This window comes from Dromiciops gliroides, chromosome 1 (assembly GCF_019393635.1).
Source record: "Dromiciops gliroides isolate mDroGli1 chromosome 1, mDroGli1.pri, whole genome shotgun sequence".
Lineage (NCBI taxonomy): Eukaryota > Metazoa > Chordata > Mammalia > Microbiotheria > Microbiotheriidae > Dromiciops > Dromiciops gliroides.
Genome location: NC_057861.1, coordinates 458805425 through 458830106, shown reverse-complemented (window position 1 = coordinate 458830106; position 24682 = coordinate 458805425). Strand labels below are relative to the sequence as shown.

Sequence of the window (24682 nt, the reverse complement as noted above, 5' to 3'; positions counted from 1 at the left end):
ATTCTGCACATAGATTCTGCACAGGCTTTCCTCTATTCTTATTATCCTCTCTCTCACTTCTGCCTAATGAAATCACTGCTTTTGTCATGCTCAGCTCAGGAACCACCTCTTCCAGGGGTGTCTCACTGGTGCTCTTCCCCAGAAGTTGCTTTGTATGCCTTTTGCATTTACTTTTTTGTGTACATGTTGATTCCTCCAATAAGCTATAAGCTTCTTGAAGGAGAGACTTTAATTTTTTTGAACTTTGCATTCCCAGCAACTAGCATAGTGCCTGGCACATAGTAGATTCTTAATAAATGTTTATTGAGCAGAGTGGATTTGTTTCATCTAATCTCAGTTGAAGTTTAGAATGTCTGCTGCTTTTAAATATCATTTAAAAAATATTTAAAACAAATTTATAAAAATGAGAATAACTTGATAAAAAATAAAGTTCAGAATATTAACTTGGTCAATTTATGACCAAGCTTTTCATTTTTTGGGAATACCATATTATTTTTCCTTTTGGACAGGTGGCTCAAACGTGGCACAGACTGATCAAAACAAGGAAGGAAGATGGTGCGGAGAATCAAGAGGTTTACCAGCTGTGGATAAAGTTAACTCAGTTACTGGCTGAGGGTACTGAAGAAGAAAATGATGAAATTCAGCAGTCGGTAATTTCTTTACATGTATATAATATATATATGTACATATGCATTACCCTTTATATAAGTCACAGAATTTCAGAGTTGAAAGATTCTTTTTGTTTGCTTGATTAAATACTTGTTATGGATCTCAATAGCCATCTAGTTCAGCCTCTACCTAGAGTTAAATACCTTCTATCACAAACTTAACAATCATCTGGCTTTTGATTGCAAGCTTTAATGAGGGGAAGCTCACTACTTCTTGTGGCAGTCCATTCTACTTTTGGATAGCAAGCTTTTCTTGAAATCAGCAGCCCTTCCTTTTTTTTTTTTTTTTTTTTGGTGGGGCAATGAGGGTTAAGTGACTTGCCCAGGGTCACACAGCTAGTAAGTGTCAAGTGTCTGAGGCTGGATTTGAATTCAGGTACTCCTGAATCCAAGGTCGATGCTTTATCTACTGCGCCATCTAGCTGCCCCCAACCCTTCCTTTTTGAAGTTCACTCAATCAACATTTTTTCAGCCAATCTGAATTATAGTAGTTGTGGTATTTCCAACACCTAGGAATTCTCCCTTTTCTTGAGGGGTTCAGTACCTAGTTCACCATCTTCCTCTTCTCCCCAACTCTTGCCTTATACTAAGAGACTTTAATATCTGTTTAGAGGTTTCTTCAAACCCCCTGACTCCATAATTTCCAGCTTCCTTAAATTCAGTAACTTACTTTATTATTCCAACTCGGCCACACTCGTCATAAACTAGTTCTCAAGATTTCCTACAGGTCACTTCCTTTATCAGAAATTGATATTCTCATATCTGGCCATAACTTCCTCATTCTACTTTTCCCTGTGCTTCATCCCTCCTGAACCCTGTTCTTCCCCTTCCCAAAGATCTCCATTCCCTTCCTACCTCAGTACTTTCTCAGGCCATTACTCCTGCTCTTCACTTTGCTTACTTTTCAGCCTCAGCCCAGTAGTTAGCTTTTAGAAGGCAGTGGAATCAGAAACTGCAACACAACTGAGCAGAAACACAATCTCTACATGTCCCTTTCAATTCTCAGATTCTAAGAGATGTGCAAAATTGTGTTGCAGGCATAGATGGACCATAGTATGCAATTTTAGATTCTATACTTTAACAAAAATGTAATAGAACAGGTAAAGTTTCAGAGAAACACAGTGAAAAGAAATAAGTAGAAACTTCTACATTTTTCAAAATGTAATTTTCATTGTGGAAAAACAAAAACCAAGAAATGGGATATTCACAAACTTTGTTAGATCATGAAGGATAGTCTGGATACAGATTTATTGGTTGCATACTGAAATTAAGAGGTATTGTCTGAATCTTATAGGAAGCAATTTGAGGTCATATTTAAAATATTGCATTTGACTAATTAGCCAAAGCCTTTTGCTATGACTCTACAACGCCAATGGAATTACCCCAAGGTGGCAATTAGTCAAAAATGGAAATGATTTCAAGAAAAATTTAGATTCACAGATTAATAGTTTTCTATATAGAGAATCATGTGCATTTAGGACTCCTTGGAGAAGAGTCTCTAACAATTCAGTATTATCTTTGTATCTTCATTCTCATTCCACATATCTAATCAGTTGCCATATTTTGCTGTTTCTCTTTATGTGACCCCTTTCACATATGGCCCCTTCTCTGCATTCATGTCCCACCATCCTAGATCAGGCCTTTATCACCACTTGATGATAAAGCCTCCTAATTGGTCCTCCTGTCTCATCTCTCCACACTCCAATGTATTTTCCACACAGATGTAAAAGTGATTATCTTAATCTCAGGTCTGACCATCCTCCCATTACCCCCTCCTCCCCTCCTCTCTACCCCCAGCAATTTAAATAAACTCTAGTGGGTCTGTTTTCCCCAGAATCAAACACAAACTTCTCTCCTTGCCACTTAAAGACCATAACATCTTTTTTTTGTTTTTGTTTTTGTTTTGGTGAGGCAATTGGGGTTAAGTGACTTGCCCAGGGTCACACAGCTAGTAAGTGTGTAAAGTGTCTGAGGCCAGATTTGAACTCAGGTCCTCCTGAATCCAGGGCCAGTGCTTTATCCATTGCGCCATCTAGCTGCCCCTAAGACCTTCACATCTTAAATCTTGTTTCTAGACTTCATGAACATTACTAATCTTGATACATTCTGTGATTTAGAATGATTGACCTTCTTACTACTCATTTCTGATATTCTCTTACTCATCATTGTGCCTTTGCATTAGTCTTTCCCCTTGCTTGTAATGCTCTCTTTACCTTGGCCTCATGAAGTCCTTGCTTTGCTTTAATTTTTAGGCTCAAGCACCACTTTCTTCATTAGGTCTCTTTTTTCCTCCTACCTCATAGTGCCCCCTTCCTCTGCCTCAGCTTACCTTCTCTCTGCTTTGTGTATACTTACTTGTATATGTGCATAATAGAATGTAAATTTCTTGGGAATAGAGTCTGTTTAACTTTTTTTCTTAAGAGCTCTACATGTATATTGAATTGATTTGAAGTGATAGCATGGAGGACAATATTCATTGTAATCACAGGCAGAATATTTGGTTTGGTGTGGCATTTAGCAAACACATTTTGCCATTTCTTATGTTCTACTTTGAAATTCTTATTTAGTTTACTACTTTAGTCAGTACTTTGAGAATTCATTATTTCTGTTTACTTGTCACTCTTGTAGCCCACTTTTGCCTCTACTAGATACATAGTCAGCACTCAAGTACTTGTTATTTAAAGCTTCACTTCAATAATAATTGACATCCCTGATCCAGTAAAAGTATTTGCCAGAAAGCAACAAGTTTAGTAGAGAGCAGGAACTGATGTTTTGTATCAGTTTGAGGGTCGATGTTGCCCATCTCCCACTATGAAGTGCACTTCACAGAAGAGTTGAGTTATGCAGACCAAATTGGGAAACTGAAGAACTAGCTTCTCCTGAGTCATGTGTCCCCAGTGTGACCTCATTGTTTTGTCTGAAGCATTTTGAATTGCCAGAATATCAAACAGCACATTTCTTTTTTTCCTCACACATTGCATTTCAAAGACACATAAATGACTTTTTAGTTGTCTGTGATATCAGATTTTAGACTGATGCTTTAATTACATAGTATACATAATTAAGAGTTTGAATATATTTTTAATCATAATAGCTTTGTTTTTGCATTTCTTGGTTTTGTTTTGTTTTGGGAGGCAATTGGAGTTAAGTGATTTGCCCATGGTCACACAGCTATTAAGTGTCTGAGGCTGGATTTGAACTAATTTCCTCCCAACTTCAGGGCCAGTGCTCTATTCACGGTGCCACTAGCTGCCCTTAAGAGCTTTGTATATAAAATCTTTAACAGCATATATTATTTTTTGATATATGTATAAAATATAATTATATACCACAAATAAAAAAAGAATAAGACAGCTAGGTGGCACGCACAGTGTTCAGAATGCTGAGCCTAGAGTCAAGTCTTTCTGAGTTCAAATTTGACTTGAGACACTTATTGGCTGTGTGTCCCTGGGTAAGTGACCTGTTTGCCTTAGTTTCTTCATCTGTAAAATTAGCTGGAGAAGGAAGTGGTAAACCATTCCAGTATCTTTGTCATGAAAACCCCAAATGGGATCATGAAGAGTTGGACATGACTTGAAAAATGACTGAACAATAACCGAATTAATTAGAAGAAAATTATGTCAATTGTGCTGATAACTTCTCTGGTTCCCTTTGTGTTCATAGTAAAACATAGTAACATATAATAAAAACAGAGACTTTGATTTATTTCACTTCATTTTTCTTTTAGACTGTCTAAATTATGACAGGAATAGTTATCATTACTATTAGCAGAAAGTGAATGAATTGTTCCTTTTTTGGAGTGGCATTAACTTCTCAGTCTTTGAGAGTTGCATGGGACTTGAGAAATTAGATAACTTTCTCAGGGTTCCATAACAGTTGGTGTGAGATATGGAACTTAAATGCAGGGCTCTCCTCCTCTTTGGGAAGCCCTCTTTTCCACTATATTACGCTGTCTTTTTAAGACTATTAAGTTGCAGAGCAGGTGCTAATCTACAGTAAGAGGACTTTCCTCAGTGGGACTTCTCTACACTCATGAAATATTAGAGATACAGAGACAACCAGTAAGACAATTCCTATTTGCATTGTAATGGGGAGACAACATTTATGTAATACAGTGTATATACAAAATGAGCCCAAGGTGCTTTTGAGAGGAATGCCTCAGCAGCTGGAGTGATCAGGAGAAAGACTCATGTAGATTGTGGCATTGAGCTGCATCTTGAAGGTAATTAGGGATTCAGGGAGGCTATAAAAACCAAGAAGCCCCTCCCTGGCATGCACAAAGACCCGGAGGTGGGAGATACAACATGGTGTGCTTCTAAAAAGTGATCCATTTTTATTAATGAAAAGAATTACACTTGGATTATATATATAACAAATGGGAAGATTATTAGAGTTAAGAAACAGTGAACACTATATTTTAAAAAAACATAAAATCTCCACTTGTTATATTTGTAATTTCAGAATGCTATAATGATGTTCATATCTTCTTGTCTTTTAAGCTTTTCACTGCATTTGAAAATGCTTTGAGTTCTTCAGATAACATTCCTAGTGAAGATCATGAAACACTTTATAGACACTTCATTCAGTGTTTATCTAAAGTAAGATTTCCAAATATCTTTTTACAAAAATTCTTACATATATCCACAGTGTAACTTGATTTAAAAGCATATTTGACTAATATGAATATTTAGTTTTATTTTTTCTTTTTATATTTAAGTTTCCTCATGAGACTGCTAGGATGAAGAAGGCATGTGAAGGTATGATGAACATCTATCCTACTGTATCTTATCCATTGGAAATGCTTTGCTTACATTTAATTCAGTCAGGTGAGTTGAAGTTTTTTGTTCGTGTTTAGAATTTTTGTTGTTTTCATTATTGAATGTATATCATGTTCAAATAATTATAAATAATAACCACAGTAGGGCATGGATGAGTATAGGAAGTATAGGACATGGTTCTCACCTTTAAGGGATCAAGGTCTAATTGGAGAGAGAAAGCATATGCTTGTGTAACTGCTATTACAAAGAATTTTATGCTGTGTCAGATGAATTGTATGGTCAACCTTCAGAGGAAGGTTTGCGCCTTATAGAATAAGATCCATAAAGTCAGAGAAACTTCATGAAGAACTAAATTTTGAAGGACAAATAGGAAATTAACAGTATTGTGAAGAGGTTGGAGAAAGAGCAAAGTCATTTGGTGTCAGAAAAGTTATATTTTGTCAATAGTGAGAATAGGTTAGTGTGATGAAGATAGAAGGATTATGTTGTAGAATATGGGGAAAAGTAAGAATTTCTTTATGGTATTATGCTTTGGAAGTAACAAAATACAAGTAAACAGAAAAGAATGAGTCCTGATAAGTACATGTTAAATTTTTTTCCATTTAAGTTTTTCTTTCTTGCAATGGACTGAGAAAATAAAGCTTGGGGAATGTTTGGGGAAATTTTTACAGGAAGACTGGAGCCAATAAAATAGAGAATAGAGGTTAGAAAAGCAGGAGAAAAACCAAAATTTGATTAATGTCAAACTAATATGAAACTGGGAGAAATAAGCATGAGAAGCTGGTCCTGGTAGTGCTGCTTTTTGATCAAGAACAATTGAAGAGTGAATATAACACTCTAGCCCTAATAGATAAGTTCTTATAGAATATGAAGAGTTTTCAAAATAAAAATTGCAAACTATAAATGACTACAACCACAAAGTTGGCAAAGATGATCAAAAGCAGGGGCAGTAATGGAGGTGTTTTGAGAAAACAGATACACTCATATACTTTTTTTTTTCTTTTTTGCGGGGCAATGGGAATTAAGTGACTTGTCCAGGGTCACACAGCTAGTAAGTGTTAAGTGTTTGAGGCCAGATTTGAACTCAGGTACTCCTGAATCCAGGGCCAGTGCTTTATCCACTGCGCCACCTAGCTGCCCCCTCACTCATACTTTTGTTGGAGCTATGGTTTGGTCTAGTTTTTCTGTAAAGAGATTGGGAATTATGTAAAAGAAGTGACTAAATTCTCTAAACAGCAATATTGCTATTGGACATATTTCAGAAGGAAACAGAAAGGTCAAAGACAAAAACAAAGGTCTAGCATTCAGCAAAATATTCATAGCAGCACGTTTTAGTTATCAAGGAATTGTATTAAAGTGGATGCCTATTGGTTGGGGAATAACTGAAAATGTGGTATATGAAAGCAATAGATTATTATTGTAGAGTGAGAAATGATGCATGTGAGAAATTCAGGGAAACACAGGAAGATTTGTAATACCTAATTCAGAGTGAAATAAGCAGAATGAGGAAGACAGTTTACTCAATTGACTACCACAGTGTAGATGAAAATATCACTTAAAAAAGCCAAACTAAGCAACTGAAAAATTTATGACCGATCTAGAGAACATATAATGAAATGTACTCATCTGGGGCAGGATGTTGTAATACTATCGAATAGGTTACTCTAGGGTAGTATTGTCAAACTCAAATAGAAAAGGATTCCTGTGGTCCATAGTGACTTAGAAAACTGCAAGTGAATACTATCTATGTTATATTGTATTTTAAATTTATTTTGTTAACAATTTTCCATTTCCATTTTAGTCTAATTCCCATGAGGGAGTTTTGCAGATATGTGTTGATTTTTATGCCTCTGCTGTACAGGATGTTATTGCTTGTTTTTCTTATAAAGAAAGGTTCATTCTGGAGGGAAATGGAGGGTTTTCCTCCAAAAATATTTATGATACAAAGACAAAAGGAATCAATAAAACATCTTAAAAGAAAAAGATACATGCTATAAGAAAAGAAGATTAGATAACTCTTTAGTAATAGGAAGGGTATGATTTTCATGTTTATGGTAAACACTGCCTTTCAACCAAGTTTTTTCAAATTAAATTGGCCATTGCTCATGTTAGCAAATGTAATAAAACAAAACTAGCTTTCTCTAAGGGAGACAAAAATGGTAAGATGTTATTTTGTTTTCTTCTGTCCTATGACATGTGGATTCTACCTTTTCTATTGGGGGAGATGAGACAGAACAAATGGAAAAACTTTGGCACCCTGGCATGCACCTTTTAAGAAGGTTGAGTGTTATGTCAACAGATACTATTATTTACATGGTATACAGTGTCTTGCATGTAGTAGGTGTTTAATAAACTTTTAATTGAAATGAAGTATTGTGCTCTCACAGGATATAAAGTAGTCTGTTGTATTCTTTTGATAGATATTAGGGAACAGACTTTGTCCCCAAACAAGGTTACAGACTAATAGAGACAAGACAGAGAGGTATAATCAACTGAGATGCATAAATTCAGTAATTATCAAAGTGCTGAAATGAAGGTGGTAGGTAGATAAAAAACTATCCTGGTAAACTGAAGAGTAAGTAGGGCTAATTAAAGGTGGGAAGGTTTTAGGTTGAAGATCAAGAACAACAGAATAGCAGTGTAAAGAATTATAATTTATTATAATTACTATGACACAGGTACATGGTTTGAAATATCTTGGAGAGATGGTAAAGTTATTTGGTCCATGTTGATCTACTAGTAATTTAGGTTCAATATTGGAACAAAATAAAACCCTTGTACATCTGATTATTGATAGGTGGAGATTTGCCTAGTTAAAGCAGAGAAAGGATATTCCACAAGGATACTGCTGATTTAACTGAGCACAGCTTAGTTGGCTTAGTGTTGGCCAGGGTGTTCCACTCATCAAGTATTTTGAAGCTCATTGTGATTTTTTGTACTTAGCAGGCCTGAAATTTATGTCAATATCTGGAACCCATAGTCCCCTGAGGCAATTGAGTATGGAGGTTGGTTTCAGTACTTTAAAAAAAACCATTTTTTTTGTTTATTTTTTATAACCTTTTTTTTGGGGGGGGGGGTGTCACTGAGGGTTAAGTGACTTGCCCAGGGTCACACAGCTAGTAAGTGTTAAGTGGCTGAGGCCACATTTGAACTCAGGTCCTCCTGAATCCAGGGCTGGTGCTTTATCTACTGCGCCACCTAGCTGCCCCCAGTTTCAGTATTTTTTTTTTCTTTTTCGGGGCAATTGGGGTTAAGTGACTTGCCCAGGGTCACACTGCTAGTAAGTGTTAAGTGGCTGAGGCCGGATTTGAACTCAGGTTCTCCTGAATCCAGGGCCAGTGCTCTATCCACTGTGCCACCTAGCTGCCCCTTCAGTACTTTTTAAAGAAAAGAACTAGCTTAGACTGCATTTTGGGGGAAGGATGGGGTAGCTATTCCTCTTACCACCTGTGGTCACCAGAAAGTCATTGTGGATTGGAAAATTCAGACTTGGTAATGAGTTCAGATAGGTCATGGCTAGTTAATATAGTTAATAGAAAGGTATGGAAAGTGACTAGAATTAGAGGATATTTTTGGTTTTTGTTAAATCATAACTAAAATTTCTTATGTACTGATTACTTTGAGTAATATATTTAGTCATCTAGGGTCACTATAGGCATACTGTGAATAAGACTTATTTTTCTTAAAGAATTTGAGCATCTGCTAAAACTGAATCATTCTTCTGTTTCAAAGAGAACGGTAAATTTCATTCTCCTTTGTGCTGCTTTGCTTGTTGAGATTTGAAGATTGTTTTTTAAAATTTTTAACATAATTCAGCTTGTTATAAGACACAGCCAGCAAATACTGAATAGCATCCACAGTTGTAATATGATGAGTTTTTTTTCCCTCTAATGCTAAACCTTTTGGTTAGAGTTTACTTTTCTTAGTTATTGGAGCGTTCAGTCAGAGCTTTATTTTAAGGCTTTGTGCTTTGGAAACATTAGAAAATTCAAGTTAACAAAATAAGTGCTGACAAAATATGTTTTTCATTTCCTAGCTGGGTATGCACAAAGGGAAAATCCTTTAGTGTTGGCTAGCTGAAACAGTGTATGAAAATCACTATAATCATTGCTTATGGGAACTTCATATTTTGTGGAATTTTTTCATCACATATACGAACATTATTGGAACAAAGTTTTCATTTCAAGGCTTGTCATGCTTTCATTCATAGAACTTTTTGTCCTCTGTCCTAGAATTTCAGCACTTATAATTTATATATTTATATTATATAATATAAATATATATAATTATACATATATAATTTATAATACAACAGGTGAATTTATATAATTTATAATATAACAGATGTGTGAACCCTAGATATTAGACAAAGAACATAGTTGGAAAAAATTATTACAAAATGGTGGGTTGCTCACTTTAAGAAATTGGCACTAACAAACTGTTCCTTCTAACTTTTTCTGAACTTTTTCCTTTAAACCAGTCTTTTTGTTGTTGCTGTTGTTCAGTCTTGTCTGACTCTTTGTGACCCCATTTGGGGCTTTCTAGGAAAGTATACTAGAGGGGTTTGCCATTTCCTTCTCTAGCTCATTTTATAGATGAGGAAACTGAGGCATACAGGGTTAAATGACTTGCCCCAGGGTCATACAGCTAGAAGTATCTGAGTTCAGATTTGAACTCATATCTTCCTGACTGCAGGCCTGTCCCTCTAACCACTGCACTACCTAGTGACCCTTCTTATCTGTTTTTAATTGTGTAGTGTTTAGATGCTTTAGTGATTTTCAAAACTTTTGATGGCATACTTCATCAATAAAATTTTTTTAGCATGCACCCCCAATAAGTTTTTAACATTTATTGCTATACCAATAATTATATACATTATAAAAGTTAGAAAAATAGAAATTAAAAAAATTATGTTAGAGTAGTGACATGGTCGTATCCACATTTTAGGGAAATCACTGGCAGCTATGTGGAGGATGGGTAAAAGATTGGAGAGATTTGAGGCAGGGAGATCAGTTTAGGATGGTGAGAGACGTTGTGGAGGTAGAAATGAGGAGGTTTGGCAGCTGATTGGATATGTGGGGTGAGAATAAGGAGTTGAAAATGATGCCAGAGTTGTGTTATCTAGGGGACTAGAAGGCTGATGGTGCCCTTAACAGAAAGAGTGTTCTGAGATGCAAATGATTAAGTGTACCATTCATATCAGCTTATCCTGTGAAATACATTCTGTCCCACCCCAAATCAAAAGGAAAGTGGGGCCTTTTATTAACTGTTACTTCCCTGCAGGGCATTTCTCTGTTGCCAGAGTTGAGCTGGGAGAACTGGGTTGGGAGAGTATAAAATTTTTCCAGTGGTATCTACACAGTTGCTGCTGTGGGTTCATATAGTGATTAGTCTGGAATTCCCCTGAGGGATGGACAGCTGGCCCAGAAGGGGGAAAAATGGAAATTTAATCAAGGAAGTGTTTGGGATAAGGGTATATATGTTTGTGTTAGAGACATGATTGGCTGTCTTAGGGATAGTAGGATGTTAGCTATCTTCCTACCCTCCTTTTGGTTGATCAGACATTCCTTAGGGTTAACCTATGGGTCCCTAGTCCATTCTTTGAACACCCGTGCTCTAGACACATGTGCTGTAATGATTTAGATAATTAAACTCCATTCCTTGGTGGTTTGTACTGTAATGTCATTTCAGTTGTGTCCAACTTTCTGTGACCCCATTTGTGGTTTTCTTGGCATAGATATTGTGGTGGTTTGCCATTTCCTTCTCCAGCTCATTTTACAGATGAGGAAACTGAGGTAGACAGGATTAGAGACTTGCCAAGGGTAACAAAGCTAGTAAATATCTGAGGCAGGATCTGAATTCGGGTCTTCCAGACTCCAGGCCTAATGCTCTACCCACCGTACCACCTAGCTATCTTTTGTACTGTAATAAAGACCATTAAATGACTAGAATTGTCTATTATATATTATGTTCTTGAGGATTGAGACTAGCTTTTGGCTCAAAGTAGTTGGATTCTAAGGTAAATTCTTTGTCATAGCCATTTGACTTCTCATAAATAGTGATTATAAAATGAAAACATAGTATTTATTTTGTCATTTCCTTGGAGGTGACTAATCCCAACTAATCAACATGAAACTTTATGTCATGGTATTAATTGTTAGTAGATCATGTGTTTGACAATACTAATATACCTTTTTTACTGAAGCCTACTCATTTTCTATACATGGTAGAGTTTAATTAAAAGATCATTTTTAACAGCTATTTATTGAACACCTACTTTGTGTAAAGTATTGCGTTAGGTATTAGGCATGTAAAAATGTAGAACATACTGATTTTGCTCTCAAAGATATTACAGTCCAGATAAGAGTAATTACTTATGTGTAGAGTGAAATAGCAGCAAATAGTAGCATGTACAGAACATAACATAATTCTAGTAGAGCTATTAAAAATTCAGAGAAGAGAGAGGGTCTGCATATTGGTACTAGAGTAGAGTTGCCCACTATTCTTTGCATGTATTTTGGTACATAGAGAGAATGTAATTGATAATTCAGTCTTTATATTTCCTTTGAAAATTAATTGTGTCATTTTCCTCCTAGTATACATATCAAAATAGTCATGCTTTCAATTTCTTTGTCTCTACAGAGAGTTTTTAAAACTGAGGAGAGGGTTGTCCTTCAGCCATTATAGTGCCCACCAGCATTGCCTTTGCATATGGGAGTTTCTGGGTCACTATATAAAAGTATTATTTGCACTTTTTTTTAGCTGCCTGTAGTATTGACTGGAATAATAAAAACTTCCCAGTTAACAATTTTTCTTCCCATATATTTGTTTTGTATTTTGATATAAAACCTGTGAAAGAAAATTTTAACTGTTTCATTTGGTGGAGAATGGGAATTTATATACAGGTATCATTGACATAGCACGTATTTTGTTTTGTCCTGTCCAGGCCAGTGATTTTATGGTTAGAGGGCTTTTCCTGGGTAGGGAATTTCCCTCTGCCAATGTAGCTCAGCAACTTGTCTGCAATTTAGAGATGCCTGGGGTACTTAGAGGTTGTGAATTGTTCCACGGTCAGAGAGCCAGTATGTCTCAATAAATACAGGATGGGACCCAGATTCTCCTACTTCAGAGGCCAGGTTTCTCTACACTTTGCCATACCTACCTCTCTGTCAAGTCTTTAGTCTTGTTTTCAGATTTGTTTTTCAGGTTTATCACTTCATGTTGGAAGTGATTTCTTTTTAAGAGTTTTTACTTTTCACATTTTACTTCCTGTACTTACCCATTCTTTCCCAAAATAGTTGAGATTAAACCCTTTCTTGTGTCTTAAATATTTCTGAGGATGAGAGTGAAAGATGGTAAGACTTTATTGAGGGTAGAACAAATGAGAATATATTTAGGTTTATAATTATTTAATTGGATTATTTCTTTTATATTTGTTTCTCCTACGTTGATCATGAAATTAATTTTTTGAACTTAGTGTATCAAGTACATTTATTGCATTGATTAATGACTACTACATAGAATTAACATCTTTGAAAAGGAAGACTAAAAGATTATAAAACATTTTAATATAACTTTGTTATACTAAGGCTACTAGTCCCATAAAGGAGCTTATTTAAAGGAAGAAAGATAAGAAAAACTGATAGGTAGTAAGATATTATGAAATATTATGGCTAGTTTGTAACATTAAAGTGCTAATCAAATTTCAAACTTATTATTTAGGATGAAGGTACTTAATTAGGATAGATTTTCTTTGAAAGTGTTGGCCATTATGATATTTAAGAATCTAGTTTCTAGGTAGGGAGGGAGTGTGAATGTGCCTGAAGTAATAGGAAAACTTGTTTTGTCACCATGTTTTTCTTCTGTAATTTTTTTTTTTTGGGGTGGGGCAATGGGGGTTAAGTGACTTGCCCAGGGTCAAACAGCTAGTGTGTGTCAAGTGTCTGAGGCTGGATTTGAACTCAGGTACTCCTGAATCCAGGGCCAGTGCTTTAACCACTGCGCCACCTAGCTGCCCCCTCTCCTGTAATTTTAAAGGTATACAATCTAACTTTTCTGAATTAATATAGACCTGGCACTTAAAAACGTCATGCATATGAATTACATTATTTTTTTCTTTATACCAGGAAATTTCACTGAAGAAGCCCTGCAGTACTGTTACCGACTAGTGGAGAAGGACTCAGAAAGTGGTCCTGGTCTCATTGGCTTAGGCATAAAAGCACTACAAGACAAAAAATATGAAGATGCTGCCAAAAACTTAACAGAAGGTAAATACATAATGCATAAAGTAAAATAAGTAGTAGAATCGTGGTTTTAAAGTGATATTCATTCAGTTTTAAGGACTTAGTGTTGGTCATTAAATAACTTAAAATCTAGTTAGAGAAAAATCCACAAAAAACAAACAACTACATCAGAGCATCTTAGTAGTAAGGTTGAGAGTAGAAGGCTATCATAGAGGATGCTAAAAAGTTAAACTGCATGCCATGTTCAACTGATAGACACACTTGGGTAATCCTTGACAACCACTTAACATCTCTGAGCTTCAGCCAGTTCTGTGTTGTAGATGGTAGCCATCTTCATTGATGAATGAAACCCCAGGTTTTGGATATAATGATGTAATAGCAGCAGTTACTATTCTGGAAAAATAAAAGAACCCATAAAGCAAATTTAAGTATATACTCAAGCTACTTTATTTTACAAATGAGCAAAAATGTCACCAGCTTTATATTGTAGAAACTAGGAGTTGTGCATATTCAGATATAGTAATGAGGGCATCTAGTAATACAGTAGTCACCATATAAAAAATAAAAATTAATCAGGTTATTGACTTTCTCACAAATAATTATATTGGAACCATCTGAAAAGTAGATGCATATAAAAAACCTTTACAGTCTTGTATATACCATCAGTTTAAATTTATTTCAAATTAGCAATACTTTGAAAATTATTTTGGGCAAAGTCTAGATTTTCTGGTTTTGGATAAAAAGTTTTTCCTTAATTTCTCATTTATTCCTTCATACATTAAAAAAACTCTGGCTAAGTTTTATTCATAAAACAAAATAAACGTAAAGGGTTTCGGAAGTACTTTTCAAATTCCACTTTTGTGGAATTTCTTTAATATGCTAATTTTTCTGTCAGTCAAAGAAGCTTCCTACTGGACAAGCAATAAAGCTTATCCAATAGAATGTTACCTCCTTGAGGTCAGGGGCTGTAAGGATTTTGTCTTTGTATCCTTAGTATGGGCCTTGCTTTTTCATACGACCTGCTGGACATTAACTTGAATTCTGCCTAAAACCCCTTGTTTCACCAGGAACTATTTCTGATTCAGTTTTTATTCTACATAGAGAAAAATAAAAGTTAATCATTTTGGAAAAATATTATTTGTTGAGAATCTGGAAGCTGCTGGAAGCAGGTGACTTACTCTTTCCCATAGAGAGAGGACAGAGGTGAGAAAGCCACCAGAAGACAACTCCACAAGATGAAATATCAGAGCAGTGCTATACATATTTTAGAATTTACTGTTAAGTGTGTTTGCTGTTGTCTCTCAAGGATACAGCATTGTATAGTAGAAAACCAGTGGTTTTGGAGTCAGAAAACCTGTGTTAAACTCCCACCTTTATCTCTTAGAACTTTGTGTGGCCTTGTGCAAATAATTTAACTTCCCTGGGGCTCAGGTTTCTCATCTGTAAAATGGTAGCATTGGAATATTTGCCCTGAGAAGTCCCTTCTAACTCTAGATCTATCATCCTATGTTCTTTTGTATAATATGTGACAGTTACATGACTATTTCAAACTGAGAATACCTAAAGGAAGCTAATTCTTTTTTACTTTTTTTTTTTTTAGTGAGGTCAATTGGGGTTAAGTGACTTGCCCAGGGTCACACCGCTAGTAAGTGTCAAGTGTCTGAGGCTGGATTTGAAACTCAGGTACCTCCTGACTCCAGGGCCAGTGCTCTATCTACTGCACCATCTAGCTGCCCCCTCTTTTTTACTTTTAAAATAATGCTTCCTATTTTTTTTTTTTAAGTGAGGCAATTGGGGTTAAGTGACTTGCCCAGGGTCACACAGCTAGTAAGTGTCAAGTGTCTGAGGCTGGATTTGAACTCAGGTACTCCTGACTCCAGGGCCAGTGCTCTATCCACTGCACCACCTAGCTGCCCCATTAATGCTTCCTATTAATGACTAATATTTATATTTTTTTTGTCAAAGCCATTATTGTCCAGTGATTCAAATTGCTTTACAGTTAATAAGGGCTGTTATCATTGTTGCGTAGACTCAAGTTGCTTGCTCTATTATGCAAGCACTAATAATCCTGAGTTTATGTTTTTTGTATTCTGTTAGGGTTAAAGCTAAGCAGTGTCTGTATAGTAGGATGGTATCATCTGGCAGAGACCCAAGTGAAAATGCATCGATATAAAGAAGCTATTCTTTCCTGCAATCAAGGTAACAGTATTATTGAAATCTTACTATTGAGATAGAGTAGTTACTCACCTGCTTTTGTTTTAAGGGCAACACAGAAGCATGGTGAAGTGGATATAGGCATAGACTTGGTTAGGATGACCCAGCTCTGAACCTGACCTCTTGCACTTAGACATGGGTCCATGGAGAAGTTACTCTTGGATCCTGTTTCCTTATCAGTAAAATACAAATAACAACAATAGCAATAAGAGTAATAATTTTGGTAGCTCCCATTTATGTAACACTCTAAGGTTTGCAAAGCACTTTATATATGGTAACTCATTTGAGTTGGGAATTAATATTGCCTTTTGTACCTACTTCATGGGGCTGTTATGAGTGTCATTTGAGATAATGTATGTAAAACACTTTACAAAATTGAAAGCACTATATAAATGTCAGCTTTTATTTTAATTTTGAGAAATATCATTTCTGAATTACTCTAGTACTTTATTGTGTTTTTTAGGGTGTAGAATTATTTAAGACTTTTTAAGTGTTTGTGTTAGATAAATCTTTTGCCATCATCTATTTGGGTTCTCAGGTACATAGCCTGTTATTAAAGAGTGACAGATTTTCTTGAAGGGTTCTTTGCACCCAGAATTTTGAGACTGGGTCAAATGGACCTTAGGAGAATATGTTTCTGACTTTTAGGATTTTCTCAAAGGTTCTGAATTGCTCCAAAGGTGCAGTGAAAAATCCTAGGGAGATTGGGTGAAATAAGTGCAGGATAGGGGAACCTTAATGCTCTATGCACCAGAGTAGGTCCTTCAATTCTACACTTGTTCATTTTTCTTCTATTAAGGCACCTATAGAATGCATACTAAATGTAATTTATAGCCCAGTTGTTAAAAGTCATTTTGGTATGGGTTGGAGGGTAAGCCTCTGCTATCTAGTAATTAATCTTTGTCAGTATTCTGTGATGCCTAGTTATTGATATAAAACATAGCATATTTTGGTATAACTCTGTCATCACTTCAGGTATTTTCTTTTTTGTTTTGTTTTGTTTTTGTGAGGAAATTGGGGTTAAGTGACTTGCCCAGGGTCACACAGCTAGTAAGTGTTAAGTGTCTGAGGCTGGATTTGAACTCAGGTCCTCCTGAATCCAGGGCCGGTGCTCTATCCACTGCGCCACCTAGCTGCCCCCCAGGTATTTTCTTAATCGGCTCAGTGAAGTTTCATCCTTAGTTATACATTATCATAGGATTAGATCTGTAAGGGAACTTGGATACTATCTGGTCCTGTTGTTTCATTTTACAGATGATAGCAAAAGTTAATAATCGTATTTATATGGTTCTTTAGGGTTTGCAAAGTGTTTTAAATATGTAATTTCATTTGGTCCTTTGAACAACTGTTTTTATGATTCAGCTAATTTGTACATGGTTACATAGATAGGTGGTACCAGAGCCAGATTCAAACCCACACTCTACTATTCCCAGTTCCTTCCTGTCTATAACAACCACGTTTTTCACATGTGCTATATTGGTAATTTGTGCTTCTCTTGAAACATGCATCTCAGTTTATTCAATAATTCTTTTAATACCTACCTTAGAGAAAATTCAGATTTTTTAAATTTTTATATTTTCTTAGCTCTGAAAACAATAGAAAACCTCAGTGTACCTGGTAGAAGTCTTCATCAGAAGAACCTCTGCCTTCGTTTGAAAGCTGAGGCCTTGATAAAGCTTTCAGATCACGACTCTTCAGAAGCAGCAATTGCTACTCTAGAACAGGTACTAAGAGTTTCCCCCTCAACTTTCCATGGCTCTCATTTGTCAGGTCTTTCCCTCTTTCCCTTGTTTTGCCTTGAAAAGTATGTATTCCTAGTACAGTACCAGATCTGTAGGACTTATTTCTGGATTCCTCAAGTCATTTGCTTGACTTTCTGGTCCCCAAACTGTAACACAATTTATTAGTAAATATGTACAGTGACTAAATAATACCCAGACAAAGGTGCTCTGTATAGTACAAGTTAAGTAATAAATGATTTAACAGCAATTTTAAATTATTTCCTAGGTCTCAGATGCAAATAATATTCCAGAGCTTTTAGTTCTCAAAGGTCTTGCTTATCTAAACAAAGGCTTAACTGATAAAACTTTAAAGGTAAGTTTTTAATTAAAACTGAATTTTTAAAAATTAAAAGCCATAGACATTGTTTAATGGAATTAATAGGATATCTTTCTTTATAGATTATAGAAGAACTTCTTTCCTCTCACCCTAATCTGGCTGAAGTCCATGCTCTGGAAGCGCTGATTCATTTTACCAGAAAGGACTACCCAGAGGCAGAGAAAGGGTAGGGACACATGGACAGCACGCAGACCAGTTTAGAAACTTGTGGATTTGTACAATATCCATGTTTGTATAAGTTGATCCTTTCTAAAGTTCTCTGTCAATTTGGGAGATTTTTATTTCATATGTATCTCTATCTCTCTATCTCTATCATCTCTTTCTCATTTATATATCTCTATATATCTACACACATATATGTATACATATATACATTTAATATGTGTTATATTTATATAATTTTATTTTGTATATATCTAGCATAATTAAAATACCATATTGTAGTTTTTTAATGTCTAAGCTATCATAAAATGTTCAGGAAGCAAGGATCATGCATACTTTATTACCTATCACAGAGTGGGTGCCAACATATCAGTATGCTTTTAAAGTATTTTTCCCCTTTAAAAACAAATTATTTTGCTAGGCATAAATTAACTTCAAAAATAATGTTTTGGGTTTATTTGGCAAGCTAGAATTTATGCAAACATTCACAGTGTCAGTTAGGAATGTCCAAACATATAACACACATTCTATAATCTCATTTTTTTTCATTTTTCTCAGATTTCAGAGAGCTCTTGACAGGGAAGCTGAGGTTGCTGATTATTACTACTATCTTGGACTAACATATTGGTTCATGAGTGAAGATACGAGAAAAGACAAAACAAAAGCTCTTACCCAGTTTTTGAAGGTGAGAAAAAGACATATCTACTTTATGTGATAGAAATTTGCAGTGGAATCATTCAAGTATTATTTATAAATGTTAGACAGACACTTTATATATTGCATCTCTCATGAATAGTTTTTAAAAATTGATGTCTTTTCTTTACACTCACTTATTTTTGAATGTTTTTCTCCAGTCAAGCCTTTCCTTGTAACTAAGATTTAAATAGGGAAAAAAAAACCCTACAGTAAAGCAAAACCAAACAATACAACAGTTTGTTTCTTTTCTTTTCTTTTCTTTTCTTTTTGGATAATGCTTTGTTGTGATAGACTTTTGAAGAAATGTTTAAGTATTAAGCAAACAATACTTTTAAAAAGAAATGCACTGAAGGAAGCTGAGAATTAACCTTCCCTCTCCCCAATGTAATTTTTAGAATGTTTCCCCTATAATAGTATTGCTATAGTAGTCTAATTGACTTAGAACAATAGAATTATAGCACTAGGAGGAACCTTGGAGAGAATATCTGGCCTTTCATTTTGTAGATGAGAACTGAGGCTCTGAGAGATTTTAACTTGATCATAGTCACATAACTAGTTAGTCAGCAACTGTTGAATTCCCTAATTTTTGGAATTAAAACCAAACCTTTTCCTTGATTGCTTGTTAACACTGAGAAATCTATGCATTCTTTTTTTTTTGAAAGCAGAATAGTTTTCATGATTTTATAATTTTTTAAAAATCTGTTAATTATTGTAACAAATTTATAAGAAAATGAATACTTTGTTGACTTTGCTTTTTCTAATCATGGTGAAATCGCTGTCACGCTTGCTTTAAATCAGTCCTGCATAAAAAGACATTTAATCAACTATTTTACATTCAAATATCAGATTACTACTGTCATCTCTTTGCATGTATCTTTAAAAATCACATTTCCAAATATATTTTACTCTTTATATTTTTTCTATGTGTTTTTTATTTAAAGGCTGCAAAATTGGACACATACATGGGTGAGGTTTTCCGCTATTTAGGACATTACTATAAAGAGGTAGTGGGAGATAAGAGCAGAGCCCGGGGATGTTACAGAAAAGCTTTTGAACTGGATGAAACAGATGAAGAGTCTGGAGCTGCTGCAGTTGATTTAAGTGTGGAACTTGAGGATACGGTATGTCTCCTTCTTTGCCTTTTGGCTGTTTTCCCCATAGTGCTTTTGGTATAATTACATACACTAATTTGAACAGCTGTAGTTGTCTTCATTTGGCTATAAATTCATCTCATCAGAATGTTTTTACTGTGACCTTGATGCAGCTATTTGTTTTAAATAGCATATCAACATAAAATTTTTAAAAGATGTGAAAAAATCTGTTATTCGGTATAGGAATATATTTGAAAGTTGTACACATGTATTTTGCTTTTAAAAATGCTAACTATGAGTGATTTTTTTTTTCATTAGGAAACTGCCTTGGTTATCTTAACAACAGTAACTGAGAAGGCAAGTGCTGGGACAGCAAAATGGGCTTGGCTTAGAAGAGGGCTCTACTATTTGAAAGCTGGTCAGCATTCTCAAGCAGTGGCTGAGTAAGTGGTCTTAAATTTTATTCATATTCAGACAGTTTAGTGAGATCATTTGTTTTGTAAGTATTAAAGCTCCTTGTGCTGTGTGGAATATTGGGAGTGTGGTGGTAGAAACAAGGTCTTAATGTCATTTGCATAAAAAGCACTCAGTAAATTTTTGTTGTTTATGTTCCTCATGTGAGGATGTTTCTTCACTGTATCTTTCAGCAAATGTTTAAGAACTCTGCAGAGTTGGATCACAAGTTCACTTGTCATTTTGCTTAATCTGGCCTGCAGAGTAATAGATTTTACTTGAAGGTAAATAATTAGTGTTTTCTTCCATTACTTAAAATTCTAAATATTTGTGTGGAGAATTGCCTCATGAAAATATTGAAATGTGATAAATTAAAACATTAAAAATAATACTTAGCCTAAAATATCAATATTAATCCTGTTGCAGTGTTTTAGAAATCTATATATTGAAAGTTGAGGATTTACAAAACCAGGTAAATCAAACTCGATAAATCCTCCTATTGAGAAGTCAGAAAACTGGAGCATCATTGAATACAAAATGCAGGATTGTGAAGAAGGATCTCTGTGGAAAAGTTTTTGCATTGCTAATCTAGTCATTTACATTACAAGTAAAATATTTTTTTATATTATCTCACAAGATTTTAGAAGACATGAGTATATGAGATTTAGCCAAATTTATAATTTTTAAAATTCTTGTGTTATTATTTTACTTATATTCTCCTTTACTATTTCTTTCATTATCATTAAAATCTTTAGTTTAAGGCAGCATTAAGAGCAGACCAAAGGACTTCAACTGCTGGGAGTCCTTGGAGAGGCCTACTTGAGTAGAGGTGGCTATACCACAGCTCTGAAATCCTTCACAAAAGCCAGCGAGCTGAACCCAGAATCTATATACAGTGTGTTTAAGGTTGCAGCTATACAGCAAATCCTAGGCAAATATAAAGAGGCTATAGCTCAGTATCAGCAGATCATAAAAAAGAAAGAAGATTATGTACCTGCCCTGAAAGGTAAACTTTTACATTTTAATTGCAACACTAATTTTTCTAGTTTTATTAAGCAGTAAACTTTCATTTAGGAAGTTATACATTGTCTTTACTATGTTCTAACTTGTAAAGGATTTCTGTAATCAACAATTAGCATTTACTAGTCAGAAACAAATTCAGAAAACCCCCAGTATAATGGAGCTTATTATTATACAGATATAAATAGGTCAAACCAGGATTTTTAAAAGAATTATGTATAGTAAAATCCTATTTTTATATAGTTACCCTAAACTGTATTACTTTTATCCCCCATCGTCTGCTTTATAGGGGAAGCATTTCATATACTGGAAGAATTCATTGTTAAGGACTTTTGCCTCTTACTATGTTGAGTTAATGTAGCAAATGCAGTTTTTCATGGTAGGATACTTAGACTTAGAGAACTCTGCTTCTTATGATTGAAATAAAGTTTCCATTTAGATATTCCATCAACATCTCGAATGCAGCATCTTCAAAGTTAAACTTATGTTATTTTTATAGACATGCCTCAAAAATTGCAGGACTTGTGCTTTTGTAGTAAGTTTCAGCAGTGACTTGTCTGTTCATTTATTTTTAAAACTTCCAGAGGCATATAATCCAAATTCTTATCAGATTTCAACAGAAAATAAAACAGACCATCTATGTATAACTTAGAATTTTGATTGCTAGAATAAGCATGACTTTTTTTTTAAAGTAAGTTCTCTTTATATTCCCTGTTCTTTTTCTCTTTGTTTTCCTGAGTGGAAGACAGCCAATCAGAACTAACTTAGGCCTTGTCACATCACATTTACCATAGTGCTGGAAAGACCTGTTCCTTTGTCATATTTTAAAGAAAGATATACTAAAGGAAATATTAATTAACTTTTATATCTGTATGTATAAATTAATAATTACTGATGTCACCTGCATAGATTTACTCACCATCTGACATTCTTTAGCAGGATTTGGGCACCTACCAAAAAAATCTTTAAAACTATGTTAAGTAGAAATCGTGGAATTATGAATTTTTTAGAAGGTGTATTTAAGAAAAAAACATCCTATGAATATGACCAGCATAGTATTCAGAATTTTCATGTCTAGCCAAGTGAAATTATGAAACATATTAAATTCCTGCTTTTTGCTTTCAGGTCTGGTGAGTGTCATCCTTATGATGGCAAAAGGAATGTGATTGATACCTTGATGGGAAAGCTGTGGACCACATAGAACAAGCCTGGATTACTTTACTAGGTGAGTATTACAGATTCTAATGAGGTGCTTGAGTCAATCTTCCTATTTTTTCTTTAAATTTCAATTAAACTTGAAGTCCAGAAAATGAAATTTAGGTTTAAGATGTTACTAATTTTACTTGGAATACGACAATAGTTCTTTGGTGAATCTCAAAATAAAATTAAAAGTGCAGGAAAATGCTTTGCTTAAAAACATTTTAAGAGATTTAAAACTTTTTATCTTTCACTTAAAAAAAACCCAGTGCGGCTTTTAGGCATTCATGTAGCACTTTATATTTTCCAAAACTTTGAAGCATTTTCTGAATATTTTACTAAAATATTCTAAAGAGAAAATAGACAGGAAAGAGCTACTTTAGCTTAGTTCCTATTTTGAAAAATTCTGGTGCCTTGCACAGAGTAAGCATTTAATAAATGTTTAAAAGGACCTCTTAAAAACAACTCCTTAGTAATCAAATTTAAATATGTATATTTTTGGTTTTAGAATCATCTGATAACTATAGTAATATGTCAGTACATCAAGGATCTCTGATTTTGTCGGTGGAGAGTTCCCACATTGATGAAGATCTCGGCCCATCTATAACTTAGTAGATAAATCTTAGAGAGCTGCCTGAAGCTCAGAGAGGTGACTTGCCCTTGGTCAAACAGCTAGTAAGTGTCAGAAACATGATTCGAACTCAGTTTACCTGACTATACACTCTGCCATGCTGCCTCTCATATGTTAAATGATAATGCTTTTATTTTTTCTGCACTTTTACTGTCAAGTACTTTCATATGTATTCTCACTTTTATGGTTTCCTTATATAGTAGAGATAGGTTTGATTATCCTGAATTCTAACTTTGTTCAATTATCTTTTATGCCAGAAATAGTTGCATTTGGCTTGAGTTCTTGTGTAAAGCAACCAAGCATTTTATGGGTAGCCTTGAGATATGTCCACTAGTGTGCATATTTTCAATTTTACTAAAATAGCAAATTATAGAATATATCATATATGCTCTCCTTATTTCTTCACTAAAATTTTATTTTCCCCTCATGGTCTGCATAATTGCATTAAAGCAAATAAGGAACCCTGGTTTCTTCAGTAGAATATGAGCTCTGGTGAATCCTACTAAATGGGAAAAGCCCTAAGTATGAAGCTAGGGGAAGACTGCCTAGCTAAATTCTGAGTCTTCTTACTAGAAGGTTGGCCACCAGATGATCAGGTTTTTTAAACCTTAGTAACTTATGAAACCATCAGCCAAGGCATTCTAGAATCACAGAATCTCCTTTGTGAAAGAGACCTCAGACTGTGTTTCCTGAACAGGAATTCCCTCTACATCATATTTAACTGAAATGTAACATAGTACCTTTCGAAGCAGCCATTTCTGCTTTTGGATAGCTCTAATTGTTAGGAAGTTTATTCTTTCTTACCTCCTTCCTAGATTTTTTTCTTTGCTTCTTTTAGTCCTGATTCTGTATTACATAGTAAAGCAGAAAAAATACATTTCCTATTTGTGATAGACTACTTTCATATAATTGAAAACACTTTTGGGTTCCAGGGTTGTGATAGCTATTGTTAAAGGGAAGACCAGTCAATATGAAGTTACAAATCCTTGAAAGATACATGTCACATTTTCCATTTTTGGAGGAGTTTGCATTTTGAAATTTTAACTCTCTTGTGGTAGTAGTCTGGCCTTTGGTTCATTTCATTAGTAACGTCCATGCTAGCAGGATAGTAGTGCTTTACTGTATTAGGAACTTTTGAGCCATGTGGGGTAGCACAATATTTAAGATTCTATAGAATAAGAGTATATCTCTAGTAATGTAAAACATACTTTGAATTCAATTTTGTTAATCTATTCTACATGTAGATAGAGGGACCTTTTTTTAGAAATCGTATAAGTCTTCAAATCATGAGGTGAAATTGGGTAAAAAAGAGATACTAACAGTGTCCTATAAGAGAAGGGAATTGGAAGGATTTGGATCGGATTTGGCAGATAGAAATATTTGATTCACTGACTAGGATACATTTGGTATT

At 34.7% G+C, this 24682-nt stretch overlaps 1 protein-coding gene across 1 annotated transcript in view; it reads left to right on the top strand.

Annotated features, from left to right (window-relative positions):
- Window positions 1-24682, top strand: part of TTC37 (tetratricopeptide repeat domain 37) — a 109984-nt gene that overhangs the window by 26463 nt on the left and 58839 nt on the right. The window contains 16 exon segments of the mRNA XM_043972254.1: window positions 510-650; window positions 5168-5266; window positions 5386-5494; window positions 13573-13713; window positions 15787-15888; window positions 17488-17627; window positions 17911-17997; window positions 18084-18187; window positions 18742-18868; window positions 19821-20000; window positions 20289-20413; window positions 21189-21223; window positions 21226-21432; window positions 22571-22612; window positions 22615-22647; window positions 22650-22668. Coding sequence (XP_043828189.1) covers window positions 510-650; window positions 5168-5266; window positions 5386-5494; window positions 13573-13713; window positions 15787-15888; window positions 17488-17627; window positions 17911-17997; window positions 18084-18187; window positions 18742-18868; window positions 19821-20000; window positions 20289-20413; window positions 21189-21223; window positions 21226-21432; window positions 22571-22612; window positions 22615-22647; window positions 22650-22668 — 1691 coding nt within the window.